This window comes from Carcharhinus amblyrhynchos, unplaced genomic scaffold, assembly GCF_965287045.1.
Source record: "Carcharhinus amblyrhynchos unplaced genomic scaffold, sCarAmb.v2.hapA chromosome_327, whole genome shotgun sequence".
Lineage (NCBI taxonomy): Eukaryota > Metazoa > Chordata > Chondrichthyes > Carcharhiniformes > Carcharhinidae > Carcharhinus > Carcharhinus amblyrhynchos.
Window position 1 is genome coordinate 116,248 of NW_027650067.1, and position 26,578 is coordinate 142,825.

The 26,578-nt window shown below is 50.1% G+C and overlaps 1 protein-coding gene across 1 annotated transcript in view; it reads left to right on the forward strand.

Moving 5' to 3' along the window:
• The window catches only part of LOC145339106 (uncharacterized), a 158,924-nt gene that overhangs the window by 116,060 nt on the left and 16,286 nt on the right, over positions 1-26,578 (forward strand). Inside the window, exons 30-42 of the mRNA XM_080183542.1 lie at positions 321-471; positions 1,418-1,531; positions 3,246-3,413; positions 7,545-7,634; positions 9,360-9,512; positions 10,910-11,008; positions 12,980-13,069; positions 16,143-16,282; positions 17,572-17,698; positions 17,792-17,872; positions 20,275-20,373; positions 21,801-21,851; positions 25,899-26,084. Coding sequence (XP_080039668.1) covers positions 321-471; positions 1,418-1,531; positions 3,246-3,413; positions 7,545-7,634; positions 9,360-9,512; positions 10,910-11,008; positions 12,980-13,069; positions 16,143-16,282; positions 17,572-17,698; positions 17,792-17,872; positions 20,275-20,373; positions 21,801-21,851; positions 25,899-26,084 — 1,549 coding nt within the window. The remainder of the gene's footprint in view (positions 1-320; positions 472-1,417; positions 1,532-3,245; positions 3,414-7,544; positions 7,635-9,359; positions 9,513-10,909; positions 11,009-12,979; positions 13,070-16,142; positions 16,283-17,571; positions 17,699-17,791; positions 17,873-20,274; positions 20,374-21,800; positions 21,852-25,898; positions 26,085-26,578) is intronic.

A 26,578-nucleotide genomic window follows, 5' to 3' on the forward strand; every position in this document is an offset into this window, starting at 1 on the left:
AAATGCCGCTTTAGCTGAAACATCTCCTGCATTGTTCCATTTTGATGCTTCCCATTCCCAGGATGGTCAGTGACCAGACGCCAAGGGTTTGAGAGGATTAGCAAAAGGGCAGCAGGAGACACAGAGAATGTTCTTTCCTGTGGTGAGTTATTGTGATATGGGACTCGCTGCCTGGAAGGAAGATTCTACAGGAACTTCCAAAAGGGAATGAAAGAAATGGAGAAATGCTGCCAACCCAAGCAAAGCAGCAGATGGGCCGAACAGCCTCCTGTGCTGTTTCATTCTATAAATCTAACCAATGTTTTCTTTACTGAATCCAGGGACAGCCAGGGATAGGGCTCCCAGGCCCCCCGGGATTCCCAGGTAACCCAGGGCTCGATGGAGTTCAAGGAAATAAAGGAGACCCAGGTTTCCCGGGACCCCCTGGAGCACCCGGACATTCCGGATTACCCGGCAGCCCAGGTGAAAAAGGTGAGCAAAAGGTTAAGTCTAATTGATGGAATTACGATGAATGAACTTTGAACCTACACCACACGGACTGGCAGTGACACATTTCCCCCTCGGAATTCCGGAACATTCTTCTGGGTGAGAAAGCTGTTTTGTACAAAAGAGTTTGTCTGAGGTCAGCATTCCTACTTGAAAAACAGAGACAAGTCGGGATTGAGAGAGTAGAGAACCTGCAAATCAAAATTGAGAATATTGGGTGGAAAATGAAAGAGCTGTTTGTAATTGGACATGAGAAGCTCAGAATGAAATGGCAAATCCCACACGTCGAACATTGACATGGGGAGAGATTTAGCTAAATTCAATACTCATTATATTGGTACATTCTGGAGCTGGATAGGTTCCTGCCTACCAGTGAGACAAACCCATTCATAACGTTTTAGAAATTATTTATTGCACTCGGTCCACAGGTCAGGTTTATGCTTGACTTCAATATAAGAAATAGGAGCAGGAGTAGGCCATTTGGCCCATCAAGCCTACTCCACCCATTCCCTACAGTCATGGTTGACCCTGGGATTCCACTCCACTTCCCTGCCTGCTCCCCATATCCCTGAATTCTCTGTAACACCAAACATCGCTCCTCAGAGCAGCTGCTGAGGCTGTGGTGCCACTGGGCCTTCAGTTGGAAGTGTTGAGATTGGGATCGATGGATTTTTATCCAGTCAGGATGTTCAACGTTGCAGAATCAATTGGATGGTGTTTGTGTGCGGATCAGCGGTGACCTGACTGTCCAAAGGACTAAACGTGCCTCTCCTGTTTCTGTCTTTCTACCTCACTGAGTTACGTGGCAATCAAATCCTCAGATCCTAAAGGTTTCTGATGGACAGTCAGGAAGCTGGACTCTGAATTTCAGTTTGAGGATTAAACACGTGGGACTGAGGTGATTCAGACATCTTTGTTTCTGTTCTTTTAGGCAGCATTGGTCCAGCTGGTTTACAAGGCCCTCCTGGACTTCCCGGACCACCCGGGACCGGACCACCAGGTCAACCCGGAAAAGAGGGGCCTCGTGGACCACTTGGCCCCCCAGGTATGTTTAACATGCTGCCTACTGATGGGGCAGGGGGTGGGGGGAGAGATTTCTACAGCACTTCTCCTGGTAACAGGCCAGGCTAGAACATTAGTGAGATGTTTTTAAGCGTGAGCACGGTTACAGTGTCGGAAGTGCAGCGTATGTAATCCGCAAACTCTGGAATTGTCCCCTTCACCCCGAGATCCGGACCATTAATATAAATGAGGAAAAGCAGGGCTCCCAGTACCAACCCCTGGGAAACTCCACAACAAACCTTCCTCCAGCCTGGAAATATCCCTCCAACATTATTCCCTGCTTCCTATTATTCAGCTAATTTTGTATCCACGTTGTTACTGACCTTTTTTTATTCAACAAGCTACAAATTTTCTCACCATTCTGTTATGTGGCACTGTATCAAACACGTCCACCACAGCAATAATATCCTCATCAACAACTTCCCCTTCAGAAATCCCGCTGGCTCTTGCTAATCAACCCACATTTTTCCGACTAATTCTATCACAAATTGTTTCCAGTTGTTTCTCGAAGTTTGCCCACTGCTGCTGTTAAGCTGACTGGCCTGTGAATGCTGGGACAATCCTTACAACCTTTTTTGAACAAGGGCGTAACATTTGCAACTCTCCAATCCTCTGGCACCTATTCTGAGGAGACTAGAAGATAGTGCCCAGCACCCCAGCAATTTCCACTCTCATTTCCTTCAATATCCTTGGATGCATCGCATCCGGTCCCAATACCTTTCATTACTGACAGTCTATTCGCTATTCCCTCTTTATCAACTTTGAAGTCTGCTTGGGACAGGATTTCCTTGACTGTCACCATGTCCTGAGGAGCATCTACCTTTTCTTTAATTCATCTGCGGGCATTTGGAAGTAAACCACGTTGCTGTGGCTCTGGAGTCACATGTAGACCTGACCAGGTAAGAATGGCAGATTTCCTTCCCTAAAGGGTGGCACAGTGGTTAGCACAGCTGCCTCACAGCTCCAGGGACCGGGGTTCGATTCCTGTCTCAGGTCAGTGAGGCACCGGGATGGTCTGTCTGGATATTTTGATGAATTCCCTGGAGTGGGTCCTGGAAACACCAGGTTAAAGTCCAACAGGTTTATTTGGTAGCAAAAGCTACTAGCTTTCAGAGCGCTGCTCCTTCACCAGGTGAGTGGGAGTTCTGTTCACAGACAGGGCATATAAAGATACAAACTCAATTTACAGAATAATGGTTGGAAGACTCGCATTCCAATCATTATTTTTTGAATGGAGTGTGTGCCTTTATATGCCCTGTCTGTGAACAGAACTCCCACTCATCTAATGAAGGAGCAGAGCTTTGAAAGCTCGTGGCTTTTGCTACCAATTAAACCTATTGGACTTTAACCTGGTGTTGTGAGACCCCTTACTGTGTTTATCCCAGTCCAACACCGGCATCTCCACATTGTGGGTCCTGAACCGACAACCTCCGGCTCAGAGGTGAGAACGATCCGACTGAGAGAAAGCAGCGAAAGGGAATGAGAAACAGAAACAGAGAAAGAAACAGAGGCGGGGAAACAAAAGGCAAAGGAATGAAAGCAGAGAGAGAGAGGATTGGAGTTCAAGTGAATAGTTAATACTGGCACAGCTGCCAATTCTACAATTCTATTGGTGACAAATTCTTACTTTATCCAGTCAGAGATTGTTATTAATTCAAATGTTTACTGATCTGGTAATTCTCCTTTTTGTAATGCAGGATTCCCAGGAGCACCAGGAGTGAAGGGAGACCCTGGTTTCCCAGGGTTAGACATTCCCGGTCCGCAAGGGGAGAAGGGGAGACCAGGATCCCAAGGTCCCCCTGGCACCCCAGGGTACCCGGGGCAGATTGGGTCCCCAGGAAAAGATGGCCCCCCAGGTTTACAAGGTAAGATATTGTTGGCAGAAAATGTGTCTTTGTCGATTGGATAAGATTGGTAGAGAAGGATATGACCAAATGCGGGCTTGTGAAATTCATTCCCACAGGAAGTAGTTGATGCCAAAACATTGAATGTATTCAAGAGACAACTGGATATCGTACTGGGGGTGAATGGGATCAAAGGTTACAGGGAGAAAGCAGGATTAGGCTATTGAGTTGGATGATCAGCCATGAACATGATGAATGACAGAGCAGGCTCGAAGGGCCAAATGGCCTCCTCCTGCTCCTATCTTGTATATTTCTTAGTAATAAAGACTGTGTGGCGTGGACAAGTTGGGCCGAAGGGCCTGTTTCCGTGCTGTAAACCTCTGAGACTCTACGATTACTCATACTTACTTGCGGAGAACTCCCAACAAGGATAGTTTGAAATCCAAACTCATCGAACCATAGAGAGCCCACCCTTCTTATTCACACTCTTGGGAAGAGTTATTCATAGAATCTAGAATCCACAATACAGGAGGCCACTTGGCCCATCAAACCCGCAGCAACAACAGTTCAATCAGCCCCAAGAATCCCGACTTTTGTATATGTTTACACCTCAAATATTCATCAAACTCCTCTTTTGGAAGTTATTTTTGAGTCTCTAAGACCCAGCCAGTCATCGCATCACCAATCAACTTACTGCCTCAGAAAAACATCCCCTTCATCTTCCAATCTGATTGATGCACCGACTTTCTAAACTCTGTCCGCGAGTTACCAACTCTCCTCCAAATGAAAAAATATCTCCCCATCTATCCATTAAAAAAACCCTGATTTTAAACACCCCCATTAAATTTCCCCTTCATCTCCTCCGTTCCAAGGAGAACAATCCCAGCTTCTCCAGTCTCTCCGCATTCACTGAAGACCCTCATCCCTGGAACATCTCCTCTGCACCCTCTCCAAGGATATCCTTCCCACAATGAGGTATCCAGAATTACACACAGTACTCCAGCAGGAATATTGGAAGATAAGAGCAGGAAGAGGCCAGTCAGCCCATCAAGCCTGTTTGCTCATTCACACAGTCATTGGTTGATCATTTACATTGGGCTATTTTCTCCACTATCCCCATATCGCTTGATGTCATTAGTATCTATCGATCTCTATCATGAACACATTCAGTGTCTGACCTTCCACAGCCGGCAGGGATAGAGAATTCCAAAGATTCACCACCCTCTGAGTGAAGAAATTCCTCCTTATCTCAGTCCCAAAGGGCCTACTCCTTATTCTGGGACTGTGTTTCCTGGTCTAAATCCTGCCCCCCACACAACCCCAACCACCCCCCCACCCCCCACTGCCCCCTACAACCCCAACCACCCCCCCACCCCCCACTGCCCCCTACAACCCCAACCACCCCCACCGCCCCCCCACAACCCCACCCCCACTGCCCCCCACAACCCCAATCACACCCCCACCCCCACACCAACCACCGCCCCCCACAGTCCCACTCCCCCCCCCCCACTCTCCCCCCACTCCCCCACCCTCAGCCAGAGTAAACATTTTATTTGAATGCACCCACTGTTCCTCCAGAAGGAACTCTTCAAAATGCAGCCAATGAAAATACAACAAAACTTTCTCCAAATTGTAAATCAAAGAAAGGCTTTAATAAAGAAACATCATTACTCCAAACTCAGGCCCTCGCCCTGGGCCACTCCAAACTCAGGCCCTCGCCCTGGGCCACTCCAAACTCGGGCCCTCGCCCTGGGCCACTCCAAACTCGGGCCCTCGCCCTGGGCCACTCCAAACTCGGGCCCTCGCCCTGGGCCACTCCAAACTCGGGCCCTCGCCCTGGGCCGCTCCAAACTCGGGCCCTCGCCCTGGGCCGCTCCAAACTCGGGCCCTCGCCCTGGGCCACTCCAAACTCGGGCCCTCGCCCTGGGCCACTCCAAACTCGGGCCCTCGCCCTGGGCCACTCCAAACTCGGGCCCTCGCCCTGGGCCGCTCCAAACTCGGGCCCTCGCCCTGGGCCGCTCCAAACTCTCCCCAGTTCGATGTAGTTCCTTATTTATAGTGAATCAGCTGGTCAGCTGACCCGTCCGTCTTGTTCCCATTGGGCACATTACATCCAATCAAAGTTGTCACTCGTCACGTTCGAACTCCCGTCGCTCCCTGGAAGGATGGTGTAAGTTTTAATGAGATCCTCTGGCCATCGCAGATCGAATTTCCTCAATCCCTCCTCGGAGGACGATCCCCCCTCCCCGGTGATTAGTCTGGTGAATCTCTGTCACGCTCCCTCTGTGGCAACGATATCCTTCCCGGAGCCGTGCACAATACTCCAGCGCTGCCTCATTAATGCTTTTTAAAGGATTGGTGTAACTTTATCCTGTTTATATTCAAAACCCCTATTAATCAAAGCCTGGCTTTGTCAAAGGGAGATTATGGGTCAGGTTTTACCATTTTCATTCTAAGCGCTGAATCTGGGCTTGATTCTGATCCAACTTGGAAACCTGTATCCAGCACCCTCACTCACCCTGCCCCCCCTGCCCCCCCCCTCCCCCCCCCCGCCCCCCCCCCCATCCCAATTGCTGGCCTCCCTCCTTCCCCCCACCCATCCTCTCTGCAGGGTGGCACTGGGACCTCCCCCACCAGGCCCGTCTCCATCAGCTCCCGTCCCCTAGGCCCTGCTCCCCCATTGGCCCCACACCATAGACCCCACCCGCTTCCCTCACCCTCCCCCCCACCCCCTCCCCCAGCCCCACCCTAACCACCGACCCCAGTCAGGGAGCTGTTGGAAATCACCCCTTCAGCAGCTGGAGCCCCCGAAACAGAGCGTTGGTGAGCAGGTCTGTTTTGTGAATGCGATGGTAAGTTGGGGGGGGGGGGTTGGGTGGGGGTGGATGGGGAGGGGGGGGGGGTGGGGGGGGAGGGGGGTGGGGGGAGTGCTGGTAAAGTTGGGCAGGCAGCCCGTTAATTCAATTTAAATACATGCAAATACATTTAAATCGCCATTGCGCCCGTTTCAGGCTCAGTTCGGATCACAGCCGTTTTTGGGCCTTGGTAAAGTGGGTATTCGCGCGGACTCGGGCATGGATCGCGTTAATGGCCTCACACCTAAATTTACCGTGCCTGAAAACAGGCGCCATGCAATGGTAAAATCAGGTCTGATGTCTTACAAATGTTTATAAGGGGTGACTCGGGGTGTCGATGAGGGCAGTGCAGTTGATGTAGTCTACACAGACTTCAGGAAGGTTTTTAACAAGGTTCCATATCGAGCCCGTGGGGTCCAGGGCAATGTGGCAAATTGGATCCAGAATTTGGCTTTGTGGCAGGAGGCAGAGGGTGAGGGTGGAAGGTAGTTTTTGTAACGGGAAGCCTGTATCCAGTGGCGTTCCGCAGGGATCAGTGCAGGGATCCCTCGCTGTTTGTAGCGAATGTTAATGATCTAGATGTGAATGTGAGGGTCTGATCAGTAAATTCACAGATGGCACAGAAATTGGTGATGTGGTAAATAGTGAGGAGGGAAGCAGGATGGTGTAGACGGGCAGAACAGCGGCAAATGGAATTTAACCCTGAAAAGTGTGAGGATGTATTTTGGGAGAACTAAGAAGGCAAGGGAATATACAATGAACAGCGGGGTGCTGGGAAACACCAGAGAGGCCTTGGGATGCATGTCCACAGATCCCTGACAGCAGCAGGACAGAGGGGGGAATGAGGTGGTGAAGGAGGAATACGGGATACTTTCCTTTATTAAATGAGGCACAGAGTATAAGAGCAGGGAGGTTATGGTGGAGCTGTTATAAAACACAATTAGACCACAGCTAGAGCACTGTGTGCAGTTCTAGTCATTATATTATACAAAGGATGTGATTGCAATGGGGAGGAGATTGACCAAGGATTCTGCCTGGGATGGAACGGTCCAGCTATGAACAGAGACTGGATAGACCGGGGGCTGTTTCCCCCACAGCAGAGAAGGCTGACCGGGGGATTGAATTATAAAAAAGTGATGAGCAGCACAGAGAGGATAGATGGGAAGGAACGTTTTATCCCTGAACAGAAACACGGGAGCATGTGTAGGGACACGGAACATTCCCTCTGTTACCGTCTACCTCCCACTGCCATTCTATTCTGCTCGAATGTTCTGACATTCTGATTGGCCCATTGCAGGTGCCAAAGGAGAAATGGGGGTAATGGGTACTCCCGGAAGCCAAGGTGTCCCAGGTCCTTCTGGGAACGTCGGATATCCTGGTTCAAAAGGTCAGTAATCACCATCCATTCCATTGTTTTTAGATTGACACTGTGATAACTGGGAGTCTTTTGCATCAAAGCAGATATCCTTATAGGACGATGAGCAAAATAGTAAAATTCTGCAAAACTCAGCAGGTGTGACAGGGTCTGCGAGGAGGGGAAACAGAGTTAGTAATAAGGAGAGTGCAGAGAGAGGCCATTCAGCCCATCAAACCTGCACCAACCACAATCCCACCTCTATCCCCATAACCCCTCATATTTACCCCGCTTATCCCCTGACACAAGGGACGATCTAGCACAGCCAATCAACCTAACCTGCACATCTTTGGGCTGTGGGAGGAAACCCATGCAGGTACGGGGAGAATGTGCAGACTCCTCACAGGCAGTGACCCAAGCTGGAATCGAACCCGGGGCCCTGGCACCGTGAGACAGCAGCGCTAACCACTGTGCCACCAACTTGAATTGTTAACTCTGTTTCTTTCTGTACAGAATGCTGTCTGACCTGCTGAGTTTTGCCAGCATATCCTGTGTTTATTTATCGGATGAGCTGATTTGGGAAGTCCTGTGGGTTAGGCTGGTAATCCCAGGCTAATGCTGGGAGGGCACAGGTTCAGATCCCGACACAGCAGCTGCTAGAATTTAAATTTAGCTAATTGTCACATAAAACCATTGTTAATTGTTGGAAAAACCCATCTGGTTCACTGATGTCCTTTAGGGAAGGAAATCTGTTGTCCCTACCCGGTCTGGCTGGCACGTGAGCCCAGAGCCACAGCAATGTGACAGTTAAACACCCTGTGAAATAGCTGAGCGAGACACTGTGTCGTATTAAATGGCCACAGAGTCAAAAAGGAATGAACAGAAATGGCAACAGGAAAGCCACCCCCTGTCGACCCTGCAAAGTCCTCCTCACAAAATTGGGAGAGCGATCTCACAGATTAGTCATAACAGCCTGACACAGTCATACCGAGGGAACCATAGCTCACAAGTGTCCTCGATCCCACCGTCACCATTCCGGGGTATGTCCTGATCCAGCAGCGCGGCACACTGTTATACAGACGGGAGGGAGTTGCCCCGGGAATCCTCAACATCGACCCTGGACCCCATGAAATCTCCTGGCACCAGGTCAAACATGGGCAAGGAAACCTCCTGCTGTACCACCCCCCCCCCCAGCCCCCACGACCCCCCCCGCTGCTGATGAATAAAGATTCCTCCATATTGGCACAAATTCCAGGAATCACTGAGGGTGGCATGGTCACAGAATGTACTCCGGGTGGGAGAGTTCGTTCCATCACTGAGACTAACTCATTGGCACCATCGCTGAGCTCACCAGCACTGCCCACACCCTGTCAAAGACCATTCAGCATCCCCATGCTAAGCTCAGGGAGACAGTCTAAACTCCAAACAGGGAGCCCCACTCAAATTGAAGGAAAATTATTCAAGCAATGATTCTCTCTGTTAACTCGAAGCTGATGGGGATTGTGCTGTTTGGAGGACCAGCCTGCGTGCTTGGTGAGACTCCAGCTTTATGAAGGTTGTCCATGTGCTTGAGGCCTCATTAAGTTACCACCGGCAGGAGAGCAGAGAGACTGGAAAAGGCGCTGAGCTCGGGGCAGAAACAGAGAGTGCTACGTGTGCTCTGGCCCACTTTGATGTATTTTACACAGAAGCAGCAGCGCTGAGCAAACTTCCCCCATTTCAACATCCTGCACCATATTGACAGGTGTTTCCTTTCAGGTGAACAGGGATTACCCGGTTTCCCCGGAGTCACTGGAAAACGAGGTGAGAAAGGGGAAAAAGGGGAAACTGGCCTGGTGGGAAAACCTGGAGTGATGGACAAACTTGAGATGATAAAAATGAAAGGACAGAAAGGAGACACAGGAGACCCAGGTAAATAGATTCATTCTAACTTTTCAGGTGGCATTGTCTTGTACCTCTGTGTGTGTGATGGTGTGTGTACATGTGTGTGTGATGGCATGTGTACGTGTGTGTGATGGTGTGTGTACGTGTGTACGTGTGTGTGTGATGGCGCATGTACATGTGTGTAATGGTGTGTGTGATGGTGTGTGTACATGTGTGTGATGGCGTGTGTACGTGTGTAATGGCGTGTGTACATGCATGTGATGTGTGTACATGTGTGTAATGGTGTGTGTACGTGTGTGATGGTGTGTGCGCAGTGTGTATATGACTGTGCCTGGCACTGTGTGTACTGTGTGTGCCTCCCTGTGATATCTGTGTATATTTCTGAAATAAATAACTAGATGTGATTGGGTGTCTGTACACACCTCACACCCACTTCCTGCCCGTGTAATCTAGCTCCTGGTGTTAATGTTTAATGTTAAACTAACCAATGAAACATCAGCTTTCTGTTTCACACCCGTTGGATTGGTTTCTGATTGATTAATGAACTGGGGTTCCGAATCGCCATGCCGCGAGACGTGGGGGATTTAGTTGGGAATGGAATTCCTTTCCAATCGGAGAGTCTACAGGGATCAGGAACATGCTGACAGAGACCCTGTGAGATTGGCTGAGGATGATTCAGTGCTGCCCACAGGCTGTCCGGCCTGGAGGCCTCGTCCTGAGCATCAGGGCACAGGGAGCCTGGGCTGGTGACCGTACCTCACACCCTGACATTCCCCCTGTACTCACTCCCACTGCGTGAGGCGCCTCTTCAGCTGGAACGTTGCAGAGCGCTTCACCGGTGATTTACCCGGGGGTGGTGTGGGAGGGGACGGGTGGGGGGTGGGGGGGGTGGGGGAGCGAGGGTCAGGCAGGAAGGCGAGGCAGGAAAACCTAAACACCAAAGCAGTTTTTTAATCTCGCTGTGGAGGAACTGGGACCAATGTTGTGAGAACAGCTTGAGGAACAGGAGCAGGAGACGGCCACCCGGCCAACAGTCTCACAGGAAAATTAGCTCAGGCATGTTGGGAAGAGGAGAGGACGCAGTAGAAATGCATCCACGGTCCGGTTTAGTCAAATATCCCCCCGCTCTGGGTGAATATTTGATCTGATTCTAACCCAGGGTGTAGCCAGAGAACTTTGTGTTTGCGCAGAGTCTTTGAATGAACTTTCCAATGAGTCCCTGTCAGTGTGGGCCGAGTGTTGTTGGGTTGGTGATGGATTGGCGATGGATTGGCGATGGATTACTGATGGATTGGCGATGGATTGGCGATGGATTGGCGATGGATTGGCCACCCCTGCAGCCACACTGAGCCGGGCACAGCAGTGGAATGGGGCCCAGGAAGACCGTGGAATTCTCTTCTCAAAGTTTGACTCTCTCTCCACAGGACTGGACGGCTTACCTGGACTAAAGGGATATCAAGGTGTTCCAGGTGACCCGGGAATGCCAGGGAAGGATGGTCAACCAGGATTGCCAGGCCAACCGGGTAAGAAACAAAACAGGTGGAATCTGCTCAGTAAATAGACCCCGGAATAATCGGGAAAATACACCACAGATTCCTGAATCATTGCTTCTCTCCATCAACCGGACAGCAGACTGTCTGAAATCTTCCAGTCATTTCTTATTAATTATTTTGGATTTCCGACACTGGGGTTTTCACTTCTTTTGAAGGAATTGTGTTCACTAAATTGTTATAATCCTATCGCTTGGGTAGGACTGAACTGAGTCACTTCTATTGAGGCCTTCCCAACATCACAGCGCAGTACAGACAATGAAATACTCCTGGAAATGTAGTCGCTTTTGTGATGCAGGAAATGTTGCAGATAATCTGCGCACAGTAAGATCCCACAAAGAGCTACACCATTAGGACTGGCTCACCGGTTTTAGTGATAAAGGCAAACCACTGTGGATGCTGGAATCTGAAACAAAAACAGAAAATGCTGGAAAATCTCAGCGGGTCTGACAGCATTTTTGGAGAGGGAACAGGGCTGACGAGAGTCATCCAGACGCAGGACACTGCTTCCATTCTCTTTCCACCGAGGCTGTCAGACCCGCTGAGGTTTTCCAGCTTTACCAGTTTGAATGGGGTGGGCTGAGGGCACCAGACACAACAGCCCCTGTTCTTCACACAGTTTCATAGAATCTTTAATATCCGCTTGGGAGGACGCTCTCACCCTTAGAGAAACATCATGTTTAAAATTCGGCCGTGTCATCCTGGGTCCTCACATTAATTAGCTGAGCGATGTTAACCTGTACAGATACAGGACTACAGAGAAAGAACATCAGTGTCTCCTCCGTAACAACTCACCATCGAGTATTTCTCAGGCTGCCCCTGCAGTAATTATACACTGATTAGTGAGCTCTTTATATCGTTTCTATTGGGTTTTTATTGGGTGATTCAAGAATATACATTGGATGTTTCTGTTGCTCCCTAGAATGAAGGGTGATTTTCTGCCATTATCTGATCATTGCCCCCTGGATTCTGACTCTGACATTGAGTCACGGAGGTTTACAGCATGGAAACAGACCCTTCGGCCCAACTGGTCCATACCTCTAAGCTAGCTCCAACTGCCCGCATTTGGCCCATATCCCTCTATACCCATTGTACCCATGTAACTGTCTAACTGCTTTTTAAAAGACAAAATTGTACCCGTCTCTACTACTACCTCTGGCAGCTCGTTCCAGACACACCACCCTCTGGGTGAAAAAAATTGCCCCTCTGGACATTTTTGTATCTCTCCCCTCTCACCTTAAACCTCTGCCCTCTAGTTTTAGACTCTCCTACCTTTGGGGAAAAGATATTGACTATCTAGCTGATCTGTTCCCCTCATTATCTTATAGATCTCTATAAGGTCACCCCTCAGCCTCCTACGCCCCAGAGGAAAATGTCCCAGTCTATCCAGCCTCTCCTTATAACCTCAATCCGCTGATGGGTCCAAAATCTGACTTTCTAAATCTTTAGTAGCTGCTGGAAATGCTCAGTATCAGGATCAGAGTGTAAATATTGGCAGCATTGTGGAATTCCCTAGTGAATGGATCACCAGTTCCTGGGTTTGAAGGTTAACCTTTGGCAGGTCGCTTGATCTCATTCTTGATCCGATTCAAGAGGCAGTTCAGCTCCCTCAGTGAGATTGGGCACAATTCGATTAATTCCAGTCCGAGCTCTCGGGGCTCAGAACGCCTGCGTTAGACCATCGACCGAGGGCCAGGTTCAATAACCTTCCTCCTTTAGTGGAATAGCCCCCCCGCCTCCCCCCGCCCCACGCTCAGCTACCAGACTCAAACTGGCGCACAAGTATGGCACTGCCAATCTACCGGGTGATCTGTACCCCGGTAAACAGCTCAAACACTCACACAAGAACCCTAAAAACAGCGGGAGGCACAAAGGAGGGAGGAAAAACTCAGAGAAATCAATGCAGCGATAGACTAAGCACCGTGTCACTCCTGTTTCCAATAGGGCTGCCGGGAGAGCCAGGAAGACCCGGAAAACCAGGCCTCATTGGCACCCCAGGAGAGAAAGGAGTGATTGGAGAAATGGGCCTGCCAGGTAAGCTTGCAACTCAATACAACCCCCGCAGAGAGTGAAGGTCAGGACAGGACAGTGACTTTGTCCCTGCTGGTGAGACTTCCCTCTCTGTTTCTCCTCAAGCATTCAAAAGAAAAGATTTGCATTTCTGTGGCACCTGGCACAACCTCAGGACATCCCAAAACCCTGCTCACCCCGTGAAGTACTTTCGTAATGTGGGAAAGGTGGTGGTCAAATTGTGCACAGAAAGATCCCACAGGCAGCGTTGTGATAATTGAGCAGATGCTCAGGGATAAATATTGTTCACCCAGGAGAACACTCCCAAGGGAGTGCCAGGGGAGGGGGTGCCAGGTGATGGGATGCCAGGGGAGTGAGTGCCAGGTGATGGGGTGCCAGTTGAGGGGGTGCCAGTTGATGGGGTGCCAGTTGATGGGGTGCCAGGTGAGCGGGTGCCAGGTAATGGGGTGCCAGAGGAGGGGGTGCCAGGTGAGGGGGTGCCAGGGGAGTGAGTACCAGGTGATGGGGTGCCAGGTGATGGGGTGCCAGGTGAGGAGGTGCCAGGGGAGGGGGTGCCAGGGGAGTGAGTACCAGGTGAGGGGGTGCCAGGGGAGTGAGTACCAGGTGATGGGGTGCCAGGTGAGGGGGTGCCAGGGGAGGGGGTGCCAGGGGAGGGGGTGCTAGGGGAGTGAGTACCAGGTGAGGGGGTGCCAGTTGAGGGGGTGCCAGGCCCACTGCCTTCCTGCCTCACCTCAATTAAGTCCACGGAAGCAAGTCAGTGGATGGCCTTCACATCACAAGGTTCTGGAGAGATCAATCAGTGCTCACTTCAGAGCCTCACCCACAGTGTTCACCCAGTGGGCGGAGAACCCATGGACAGCCCAAAAATTAAATGCTGTGAGAATGCCCTCCAGAGGAGGAGGGTGGGGCTTCCTTTCTTCTTAAACTCTCAAAGACTGATCAAGGGATCCAATATCGGGAGATCCATGGGGAGGTGGGGATGGGTGGTGCTGAGAGTGATCCCCTGCCCTCACTATTGACCTCCTCCCCTCTCCCCCATGGCCCCCACCCTCTGATCACACTCCTGCCACCATTCACCTGTGTCTGGGTCTATCGGTGAACCTGGGCCTTGTGTACATGCAGTACAGGCAGTGGCCACCATCTCCCAGGTGGCGCTGCTGAGCAATGGAGTGATTGGCTGGGGTTAACCTGCCGAAGGCCAGTTAATGGGGGTGGGCTTTCTGGTAAGGATTGGGGGGCGGGGTGGGGGTGGGGGCAGGGGGGGGGACGGGGACAAGGGACTCTTGACGGCTCTCTAGCTGACAGACAAGAACCCTGTCACCTTCAAATACTGTCCCACGTTTGGATAGATCTGTAGAGTTTTTTGAGGTTATAAGCAGGATGGATAAAGGGGAACCAGTGGATGTTGTATATTGGGGCTTTCTGAAAGCATTTAATAAGAGGTCATTGCACAGACTCATGGTTGAGGGTAATTTTTACCACGGATTGAGGCTTGGTTATTGAACAGAAAACAAAGAGTGGAAATAAACAGGACATTTTCAGGTTGGCAGACTGTAACTAGAGAGATCCCGCAAGGATCAGTGCCTGCACCCCAGGTACTCACCGTTTAGATCAATGACTTAAAGGGTGGAGTGTAACATCTCCAATCTGACAGAAAGCTAAAAAGGAAGGTAAGCTATGAGGAAGGCAGAAAGAAAACTCAAAGAGATCTGGACAATTTAAATGAGTGGAAAAGAATGTAACAAAAAGTGAGGTTCTCCAGAATGGTGAGAAAAACAGAAAAACAAATAGTTTTTAAATGGTGAGAAACTGGGAATTGTTGTCATGCTGCAGAAGCTGGGTGTCCCTGTCACAGATTATAGAAAGCTAATATGCAGGTACAGCAAGTAACCAAGAAAGTTAATGAATGTTTATCGCAATAGATTGGAATTTAAAAGTAAATAAATTGACGCAATTATACACAGTTTTGGTGAGACCACACTGGGCTGTTGTGTAGTTTTGGTTTCCTTATCTAAGGTAGGAATATGGGGAGGTGCAGGTGGCACAGTGGTTAGCACTGCTGCCTCACAGCGCCAAGGACCCGGGTTCAATTCCCAGCTTGGGTCACTGTCTGTGTGGAGTTTGCATGTTCTCCCCATGTCTGCGTGGGTTTCCTCCGGGTGCTCCAGTTTCCTCCTACAGTCCAATAGATGTGCAGGTTAGGTGGATTGGCCCTAAGTGTCAGTGGGATTAGGAGGGTGAGGGTTATGGGAATAGGGCCTGTGTGGGATTGTTGTCAGTGCAGACTCGATGGGCCAAGTGGCCTCCTTCTGCACTGTAGATTCTATGATTGTGTTTGTATCTTGGAGTGAACGTTCACTCGACTGATTCCCATGAGGACAGATTGAATCGTCTACACCTAAAATCCCTGGAGTTTTGAGGACTGAGAGGTGATCGCTTTGAAACATATCAAATTCTTAAGGGGCTTGAAAGGATAGATAGTGAGAAACTATTTCCCTTGGCTGGGGAATTTAGGACATGGGGTCAGAGTTACAGAATAAAGAATTGATTGTTTTAGGACTGACATGAGAAGGGGATTCTTCACTCAGAGTTTTGTGTATCTTTGAAATTCTCAACCCCAAAGTGTTTTGGACACTCGTGTGTTGAGTAGATTCAAGAAATTGGGTGGTAGGTTTTGGCTTGCTGGGAATTAAGGGAACCTGGTGAAGTGATTTTGAGGTGTAAGATTAACCACGATGGTGTAGAGTAGCAGAGCAGGTTCGATGGGCCGAATGGTCTACTCCTGTTTTTGAATTCTTATGGTTCTATTTTCAAAGTTCTTCCCCTGAGTTAAAGGATCCTGACCTCCTGACCTAGCCTTAGACCCACAAGAGGAGGGTGTCTGAGAGTGATCTGCACTAAACCTCCACTGCAATTAGCAAATTCCATTTGGAAATTAATGAAACCGTCAAGAGATTCACTCTAACGATAAAACCCGGCACTCACGGGAGGAACATTTCAGCGACTGTCGCTCGTTCAGGTTTGGAACCGTTGACCCTGCAATGAGAAATTCACAAGGTCAGTGTTTCCTCTGCAGGAGTCTCCGGGCAGCAGGGCCCCCCGGGTGAACCAGGACAAACAGGCATTCCAGGTTTCTCCGGACAGACTGGTGAGAAAGGCGCGAAGGGGAGCCCAGGAATACCAGGATTTGGAGTTCCGGGTAGTCCAGGTCCAAAGGTGAGTTTAGACTTTCAATCAGTGTCCAAATATCCCCCTGGGATGGAAATGAGTGAAGAAATCCCATTGGAGCAGAGATATCCCACACGTGATCGATGATCTCGATCAGATGGACCTTGATTGGTCTTAGTGCCCCAGTGATAAACAGCCTCTGCTGGCATTCCAGATCCTGGCATTCCGGATCCTGCGTTCCAGATCCTGGCATTCTGGATGCTGGCATTCCGGATCCTGCGTTCCAGATCCTGGCATTCCGGATGCTGGCGTTCCAGATCCTGCGTTCCAGATCCTGGCATTCTGGATGCTGGTGTTCCGGATCCTGTGTTCCAGATCCTGGCATTCCGGATGCTGGCATTCCAGATCCTGCGTTCCAGATCCTGGCATTCCGGATCCTGATGTTCTGGTTGCCATATTGAACCTTGTTTAGTTCCGGTTTTGGGAGAGGGGGAGGAGGCTGAAGTTAGATTTGGGGATGGGATTGGATCTCATTATTTGCACTGAACGCCCACATTCCAAAGCGTGAACCCGGAGCCGGCTGGATTTATCGGGGGTGTGATATCGATGTGGGAAAGTTCCACCGTGGGCGTCTCTTGCCAATTCCAATTTCACCCCCTTGACAAACTGGAAGAGTTAATAATTTCATTCAACTCCATGGAGAACTCGCACACAACCTCCTTCACCCTCCCTCCAACTCCCCCATCACCCCCCCCCACTCCCCATCACTCACTAAATCTCCCCATCACCCCCCCAACTCCTCCCATCATCCCTCTACTCCCCCATCACCCCCAACTCCCCCATCACCCCCCAACTCCCCCATCACCCCCCCACTTCCCCATCATCCCCCAATTCCCCCCACCCTCCCCAACTCCTCCCATCACCCCCCCACTCCCCCATCACCCCCAACTCTCCCCATTACCCGCATTCCCCCATCATTCCCTTCCAGCTCCCCCATTACCTGTCCATTCTCCCATCACTCCCCTCCAGCTCCCCGTCACCCCCCAACTCCCCCATCACCCCCAACTCCCCCCACCCAACTTCCCCATCACCCCCACTCCACCATCACCCCCTCACTCACCCTGCACCTCCCAATGCCCCCCTCATCACTCCCAATCAGTTTCCCTGCTCTAAGGAGGGCGATCCCAGTTCTCTCCGCATTCACTGAACTCTTTGAATCAATGTTTGGGATTACTCGATGTGAAAGTTAGGGTAGTTGATGTTGTGAATATGAGGTGATGGAGATACCTCGCGATGGTTGTGTGCTGAACAGATTCTGTTGTGTGTTAACAATTCAGGGGGATCCAGGTCTAACCGGCTTCCCAGGTGATCCGGGACCGACAGGTGAGCCAGGTGTGACAGGTTTGCCCGGATCACTGGGACCTCCGGGACCAAAGGGAAGCCCAGGTGTACCGGGAATTTCAGGTAAGATAGCGAGAATTCCTGAAACTGGAACAAATGGCTTCAATTCTCTGAATGAAAAGTCATATTCACTAAACTGACATCATCTTCCCTCAGGAAATCCAGGGCTTCCGGGAAAGAAAGGCAGCATCGGGCTCCCAGGAGAACCAGGTTTCTCAGGAACTCCAGGACAGCCAGGTACAAACACGGAGCATTCAAAACTATTCCCCCTGGATATTGTTTTTAATGTTGAGTTGTGTGTAACATCAATACAAATGGTCCTGACCATCCAGGATGTGTTACTGTCCATTCTACACATGGGCAACTTTCTAATCCACTTCCTCCCCATTACCATTTCCTCTCTCTGATTCACTTCTACTTTACAGGATGTGGGTGTCGCTGGCTGGACCAGCATTTGCTGCCCATCCCTAACTGCCCCTTGACAAGGCGGTGGTGAGCTGCCTTCTTGAACCCGCCGCAGTCCCTGAGGTGTAGGTACACCCACAGTGCTGTTAGAGAGAGAGTTCCAGAATTTGCTCCCAGTGACTGTGAAGGAACAGCCGATATATTTTCAAGTCAGGTTGGTGGGTGGCCTGGAGGGGAATCTCCAGGTGGGGGTGTTCCCCAGGGATCTGCTGCCCTTGTCCTTCAAGATGGAAGTGGTCGTGGGTTTGGAAGGTGCTGTCTAAGGAACCTTGATGAGTTACTGCAGTGTATCTTGTAGATTTTACACACTGCTGCTACTGTGCATCGATGGTGGGGGGAGTGAGGTTTGAATGTGCTGGATGGGGGGCTTATCAAGTGGGGCTGCTTTATCCTGGATGGTGTTGAGCTTCTCGAGTATTGTTGGAGCTGCACCCATCCAGGCAAGTGGGGAGTATTCCATCAGACTCCTGACTTGTGCCTTGTAGATGGTGGACAGGCTTTGGGGAGTCAGGAGGGGAGTTACTCTCCGCAGGATTCCCAGCCTCTGACCTGCTCTGGGAGCCCCTGTGTTTATGTGACTGGTACCTTTATTCCTCTGTCCCTCAATCAACTATCTGCAAATGTTGACACAGTCTCTACTTTGATGAATTCCAGAATCCTCTGTCGGATCCCATTTCCTGCTACATTTCCTTACAGCTGTGTCCTGGGGGGGAGGGGGGTGGTGGGGGGGGGGAGGGGTGGGGGGGTCATGATTCTCCTCCGGCCGTTTTCAACTACCCTGAATTTTAAACAATGCATTCCCATCAACCTTTCTCCATCTCAGAGATTATCTGACCTTCTAGAACACTCCCTTCAGTTCCCAACTGAAAAAGAGACGGTGAAATGATTCATGCCTCTGTGAGGTTCCCATCACAGGCTCCAAACTGGGGGTAACCCTCCTATTGCTGCATCTATCCAGCAGTGCGGACCCTCCCAGAAACACTGTCTGGTCTGACAGCAAACAGAAGAATTAAAACACAAACAGTGATCATCAGGTTAGAAGGGAAATTAAGGGTTAATTCACTGAAAATGTGCACCAGACACAGAACCCATTGAGTTATAGTTGGTCTGAGTCTCTGCGTGTGTAAGACGTCCATTTGGAACTGTACATCCGCTCTTCATTGAACCATTCAAATTCCAAACCTATCCTGTTAGACACATAAAGGCAAAATATTGCCTGAATCTGAGACAAAGACCAAAAATGCTGGAAAATCTCAGCAGGTCTGACAGCACCTGTGGAGAGAGAATAGGGCCAACATTTCGAGATATTGGACAGGATTTTATGGCCTCGCTCCCCTTGAAACCACACCTTCTGATAGAGAAATCTCAGATTGAATCCAGAACTCTCTCTTCGAGAAGGTTGTTGACACTGGGAACCAGTTAAACTTTTCAGTGGATTTTTGGAGCAAAGGGGTATCTGGGATTTGGAGAAAAGAGAGTAACTGGAGAAGAACGGGTCAACCATGGTCTCATTGAATGTTGGAACAGGCTCGAGGGGCTGAATGGCCTCCTTATCTGTGTCTTCCTCAACTCCTGTTGGAAAATAGCAGGAAGGAAACAAAATGAAGAAAAAATTGGATAACCCGTGTATAACATATCCCTGGCAATCCTCATAAATACACCTGAAATATGGCGTTGATATTTAGACCAGGGTTGTCCTAGATTGAATCAAAGAGGTGTTGACTTGTCTCTGCTGTGCTGCAGGAGGGAATGCCACAGAATCCCCGCACCTGGGAGGTCAGAAACAACAATAATCGAAGAATATTTCTGTTACTGATCACTACCCAGCAAAGCCTGTGTGGAATCTCTGCTTGGAGATTGAGTTGATTCAGTGACTTCACTCATTGGACTGGTCACTGGGGAACTGAGCTCCTTCCCAAAACCACTTCCGAAAAATGATGGACTCGGAAAAGATCGGAGGAGAAAAACTGGAAATGGTGATTTTTGGATTCCATCCACAGCCCAACCTGTCCATTTAGCACTAACCCAAATAAGAGCAATGACTCCTGCTTAGAAGGTGTCTCATTGGTGGGCAAAGTATTTAGCGAGGGGCCTAACGTGGTTATAAGCTGCTCTATAAATAACAGAGATTTGTCTTGTAAGTCTTCTTACTCTTGATGCATTTTTTGTATCAGGTCCTCCCGGCCCCCACGGTGTCCCAGGAACACCCGGAGAGAAAGGTTCAAGGGGTCTTGATGGAATCCCGGGACTGATTGGTGAAAAAGGTGATCCAGGTACGTGCACAGGGGTAAAGATTAGAGGTTGTGACACAATACTGAGGGCCTTTCTAAAATGGCAAATATACACTAACACGGGGAGGTGATGGCCCAGTGGTACTATTGCTGGATTATTAATCCCGAAACTCGGCCAATGTTCTGGGAACCTGCATCCGAGTCCCACCACGGCAGACGGTGGAATTTAAATTCGATAAAGAATAATCTGGAATTAAGAATCGATCATGAAACCATTGCCGATTGTCAGAAAAACCTATCTGGTCCACTAATGTCCTTTAGGGAGGGAAATCTGCCGTCCTTACCTGGTCTGGCCCACATGTGTCTCCAGAGCCACAGCAATGTGGCTGATTCTCAACTGCCCTCCAAGGGCAACTAGGGATGGGCAATAAATGCTGGTCCAGCCAGCGACACCCATGTCCAACAAATGAATTTAAAAAAAACCCCCAACAACATGATGCCAAACTTTCAGCAGGAAGATTCTGCTTGCCATTTGGAGGTTTTTAGTGTTATTTATTTATGGGATTTGGGTATTACTGGCTGGACCAGTATTTGTTGTCTGTCCCTAATTGCCCTTGAACTGAATGTCTTGTTCGGTCATTTCAGAGGACAATTACAAGTCAACCACGTTGCTGTGGGTCTGGAGTCACGTGTAGGAAGATCAGACCTACATGTGCCAGGAAGGCAAATTTCCTTCCTCAAGGACCTTAGTGAACAGATGAATTTTTAACAACCCACAGTAGCTTCATGGTCATCATTAGACTCTTAATTCCAGATTTTATTTTTATTCAATCCAATTTCCTCCCTCTGCCTTGATAGGATTCGAACCCAGGTCCCCAGAGCATGACCCTGGGTCTCAGGGGATAATACCAGCGCCTCCTCAATTGCCACACACATGAGGACGGCCTCAACCGGGATCTTGGATTAATGTCACACTATCTGTAACCCCCAAGACTTGCCTGGGTTTGCAAAACCTCACTAACTGTCCTGTCTGGAGACAATACACATCTCTTTAACCGGTGCTTAACCCTCTCTCCACTCACACTGTCTGCAGCTGTAAAGATTGATTACCTGTCAAGGCTCACATTCCAACCATTATCTTGTAAATTGAGTTTGTGTCTATATATGTCCTGTTTGTGAACCAAATCCTGCACTCACCTGATGAAGGAGCAGTGCTCCGAAAGCTCGGGCTACTAAATAAACCTGTTGGACTTTAACCTGGCGTTGAGAGACTTCTTACTGTGTTTACCCCAGTCCAACATCTCCACATCATCTCCACAATTCTGAGGAGCATCGGGTTTGGACCTATTTCTCCAGGTTGGAGACTGTGCCTGGTTTGTATTGAATCTGCTCTGTGGGAATATTGGAAATATTCTCAGTAATAATCCTGCATCTAAAAGCTCAACCTCTACTTTTTGCAAATTTTCAAGGTATTCCAGGAAGAGATATCCCAGGAGCCCCAGGACTGCCAGGAGCTAAGGGTAAGGTCATCCCTTCTTCAAGAACTGCTCCATCTCTGTCTCTCTACCTCTCTCTCCTCCTCAAAGTTGCTCCTTAAGACCGGAAATATGCTCATTCCTCCACTTTGCCTGTTGCCGTGTACTGGTTAAATTCCCTCTTCTAACCTCTTCATACTTCATCTTCCTGGTCAGAAATCTCAGCGTAATGTTCAAATCAGATCATGCCTACATTTGTAAAGCAGGGTGCACACACTGACAGCGGTGTGTACCCACTATAAGATTCACTACAGTAACTCACCAAGGCTCCTTCCGCAGCTGCTTCCAAACCCGTCACCTCTCCCACCTGGAAAGAGCGGCGAACACCTCCAGCTGGAGGTTCCCCTCCCAGTCCCTCGCCACCCCGATTTGGGAATATATCGCCGTTCCTTCGCTGTCTCTGGGTCAAAACCTTGGAACTCCACCTCCGCCCCCAACCTCACAGTGAGTGTACCGACACCACACGGACTGCAATGCTTCAACAAGGCAGCTTACCACAACCTCAAGGGGCAATGAGGATGGATAATAAATGCTGACCTAAACTGAGATGGTGACACCCCCAAAATGAGTTAAACGCAAACCAAACACAAAAGGAATTATTCAGGTCTGTTCATGGAATCCCTACAATGCAGAAAGAGGCCATTCAGCCCACTGAGTCTGTACTGACCACAATCCCACCCAGGCCCTATCCCCATAACCCCAAGTATTTACCCTGGCTAGTTCCCCTGACACTAAGGCGCAATTTACCGTGGCCAATCCACCGAACTCACACATCTATGAAGTGTAGGAGGAAACTGGAGCACTCGGAGGAAACCCACGCAGACACGGTGAGAGTGTGCAGGCCTTGCACAGACAGTGACCCAAGCCGGGAATCGAACCTGTGTCCCTGGCGCTGTGAGGAGGCAGTGTTAACCCCTGTACCATCCCTGTTATACACGTCACTGAGTCAGCTAATGAGCTAGAGACAAGCCAGGGTTTTGAAAAATTCTTTCATGTGATGTGGGTGTCACTGGGTGAGGTCAGCTTTTCCAACTGTCCCTAATTACCCTTGGGGAAGGTGATGGTGAGCTGCTTTCTTGCCCCTCATTGGTTTGTGTGAAGTGTGTGGACACTCAGCAGAGTTGATGGCAATCTGTCTATCGCACTGAAACCAATTCACCCCATCGAAGCAGCCATTTACAGGTTTACTGATATCACTTAGCATCTCGGCAAAGTACTACAGTCAGAACTCGTGACTGCAAACTACAGCAATCCCTAATAACAGGAACTACAGCAACCCCTAACAACAGGAACAACAACAACCCCTAAAAACAGGAACTACAACAACCCCTAACAACAGGAACTACAGCAATCCCTAAAAACAGGAACTACAGCAATCCCTAAAAACAGGAACTACAGCAATCCCTAACAACAGGAACAACAACAACCCCTAACAACAGGAACTACAGCAATCCCTAACAACAGGAACTACAGCAACCCCTAAAAACAGGAACTACAGCAATCCCTAACAACAGGAACTACAGCAATCCCTAACAACAGGAACTACAGCAATCCCTAACAACAGGAACAACAGCAACCCCTAACAACAGGAACTACAGCAATCCCTAACAACAGGAACTACAACAACCCCTAACAACAGGAACAACAACAACCCCTAACAACAGGAACTACAGCAATCCCTAACAACAGGAACAACAGCAATCCCTAACAACAGGAACTACAGCAATCCCTAACAACAGGAACTACAGCAATCCCTAACAACAGGAACTACAGCAACCCCTAAAAACAGGAACTACAGCAATCCCTAACAACAGGAACAACAACAACCCCTAACAACAGGAACTACAGCAATCCCTAACAACAGGAACTACAGCAACCCCTAAAAACAGGAACTACAGCAATCCCTAACAACAGGAACTACAACAACCCCTAACAACAGGAACAACAACAACCCCTAACAACAGGAACTACAGCAATCCCTAACAACAGGAACAACAGCAATCCCTAACAACAGGAACTACAGCAATCCCTAACAACAGGAACTACAGCAATCCCTAACAACAGGAACTACAGCAATCCCTAACAACAGGAACTACAACAACCCCTAACAACAGGAACTACAGCAATCCCTAACAACAGGAACTACAGCAATCCCTAAAAACAGGAACTACAGCAATCCCTAACAACAGGAACTACAGCAATCCCTAACAACAGGAACTACAGCAATCCCTAAAAACAGGAACTACAGCAATCCCTAACAACAGGAACTACAACAACCCCTAACAACAGGAACTACAGCAATCCCTAACAACAGGAACTACAGCAATCCCTAATAACAGGAACTACAGCAATCCCTAATAACAGGAACTACAGCAATCCCTAACAACAGGAACTACAGCAATCCCTAACAACAGGAACTACAGCAATCCCTAACAACAGGAACTACAGCAATCCCTAACAACAGGAACTACAGCAATCCCTAACAACAGGAACTACAGCAATCCCTAACAACAGGAACTACAGCAATCCCTAATAACAGGAACTACAGCAATCCCTAACAACAGGAACTACAGCAATCCCTAACAACAGGAACTACAGCAATCCCTAACAACAGGAACTACAGCAATCCCTAATAACAGGAACTACAGCAATCCCTAAAAACAGGAACTACAGCAACCCCTAAAAACAGGAACTACAGCAATCCCTAACAACAGGAACTACAGCAATCCCTAATAACAGGAACTACAGCAATCCCTAACAACAGGAACTACAGCAATCCCTAACAACAGGAACTACAGCAACCCCTAACAACAGGAACTACAACAACCCCTGACACCAGCAGTAAAACACGGTCAGTCGGGGAAAGCAACACAACAGAAAATAAAGTCACTCCCAGCAGTCTGGGCTCCGCGCTAGATTAGCCAATTAGCTTCATCCTGACTCAGAAGAATGGTGTCACTAGACACAGTCAGAATTAACCCACCCCCCACACACCCACCCCCTCTCCCTCCATCCCCACACACCCACCCCCTCTCCCTCCATCCCCACACACCCACCCCCTCTCCCTCCATCCCCACACACCCACCCCCTCTCCCTCCTCCCCACACACCCACCCCCTCTCCCTCCTCCCCACACACCCACCCCCTCTCCCTCCATCCCCACACACCCACCCCCTCTCCCTCCTCCCCACACACCCACCCCCTCTCCCTCCTCCCCACACACCCACCCCCTCTCCCTCCTCCCCACACACCCACCCCCTCTCCCTCCTCCCCACACACCCACCCCCTCTCCCTCCTCCCCACACACCCACCCCCTCTCCCTCCTCCCCACACACCCACCCCCTCTCCCTCCTCCCCACACACCCACCCCCTCTCTCCCCTCCACCCCCACACACCCACCCCCTCTGTCCCCTCCACCCCCACACACCCACCCCCTCTCCCTCCTCCCCACACACCCACCCCCTCTCCCTCCTCCCCACACACCCACCCCCTCTCCCTCCTCCCCACACACCCACCCCCTCTCCCTCCATCCCCACACACCCACCCCCTCTCTCCCCTCCACCCCCACACACCCACCCCCTCTCCCTCCTCCCCACACACCCACCCCCTCTCTCCCCTCCACCCCCACACACCCACCCCCTCTCTCCCCTCCGCTCCCACACACCCACCCCCTCTCCCTCCTCCCCACACACCCACCCTCTCCCCTCCGCTCCCCCACACACCCACCCCCTCTCCCTCCACCCCCACACACCCACCCCCTCTCCCTCCACCCCCACACACCCGCCCCCTCTCCCTCCACCCCCACACACCCGCCCCCTCTCCCTCCTCCCCCACACACCCCCCTCCCCCACACACCCACCCTCTCTCCCCCACCCCCTTCCCCATTACCCCCTCTCCTCCCCCCTCCGCCATACACCCACCCCTCCCCCCCACACACGCACCCTTCCCGCGCGCCCCCCCCCCCCCGTACAGAGTTTTGTCACCCCTGGTATTTCAGGCTGTGTGCTGCTAACTGGGTGCTTTTCTCAAACAGGTTTGAAAGGTGACCCCGGTTTGCCCGGATACCCCGGCTCACCTGGAGTTCCAGGCGTTAAAGGAGACCGAGGGTTCCCAGGACCCAAAGGTCACCAAGGTATTCAAGGACCCCCGGGACCCCCCAACGTGGCCCTGGAGGGGCCAAAAGGCGAGAAAGGAAGTGTGGGTGAAGCAGGCCTTCCCGGTAAGTAGCTGATTTTCAGAGCTCGGCAGAGATTTGTTGCGATGATGAACAGTTCGAACACTAACTCCTGCCAATGTAAGGTGGGCATCATCCCTGTGTACCCAGTGTGCCAATGTACCACCGCGCGTCCACCTTATATCTGTATCCACCCCTGCCTGCCGTGAATCTGATTGGAAGATTAATAAAGTTATCTACTAACTAATTCAAAAATGAATAATTTATTTTCAGTGAACTCACTTTCCATCTTCCCTGGCACTCCTTTCCTCCGCACCTTGCATATTTTACCCTTTGAATCCTTGACAATACATTCCGATTTATTCCTGATCTGCGCACATCCTTCTTCAATCGCCCTAAGTCGATATCTGTTTGCAGTATTGCGAGCCTCATTAATATATCAAATGCAGAGTTTTTATTCACAGTCACTCTGCCCCTGCCTTCCATTACCTTACTCTATATTCCCACAGTTTAAAATATATGAACAGAACATGGCCAGC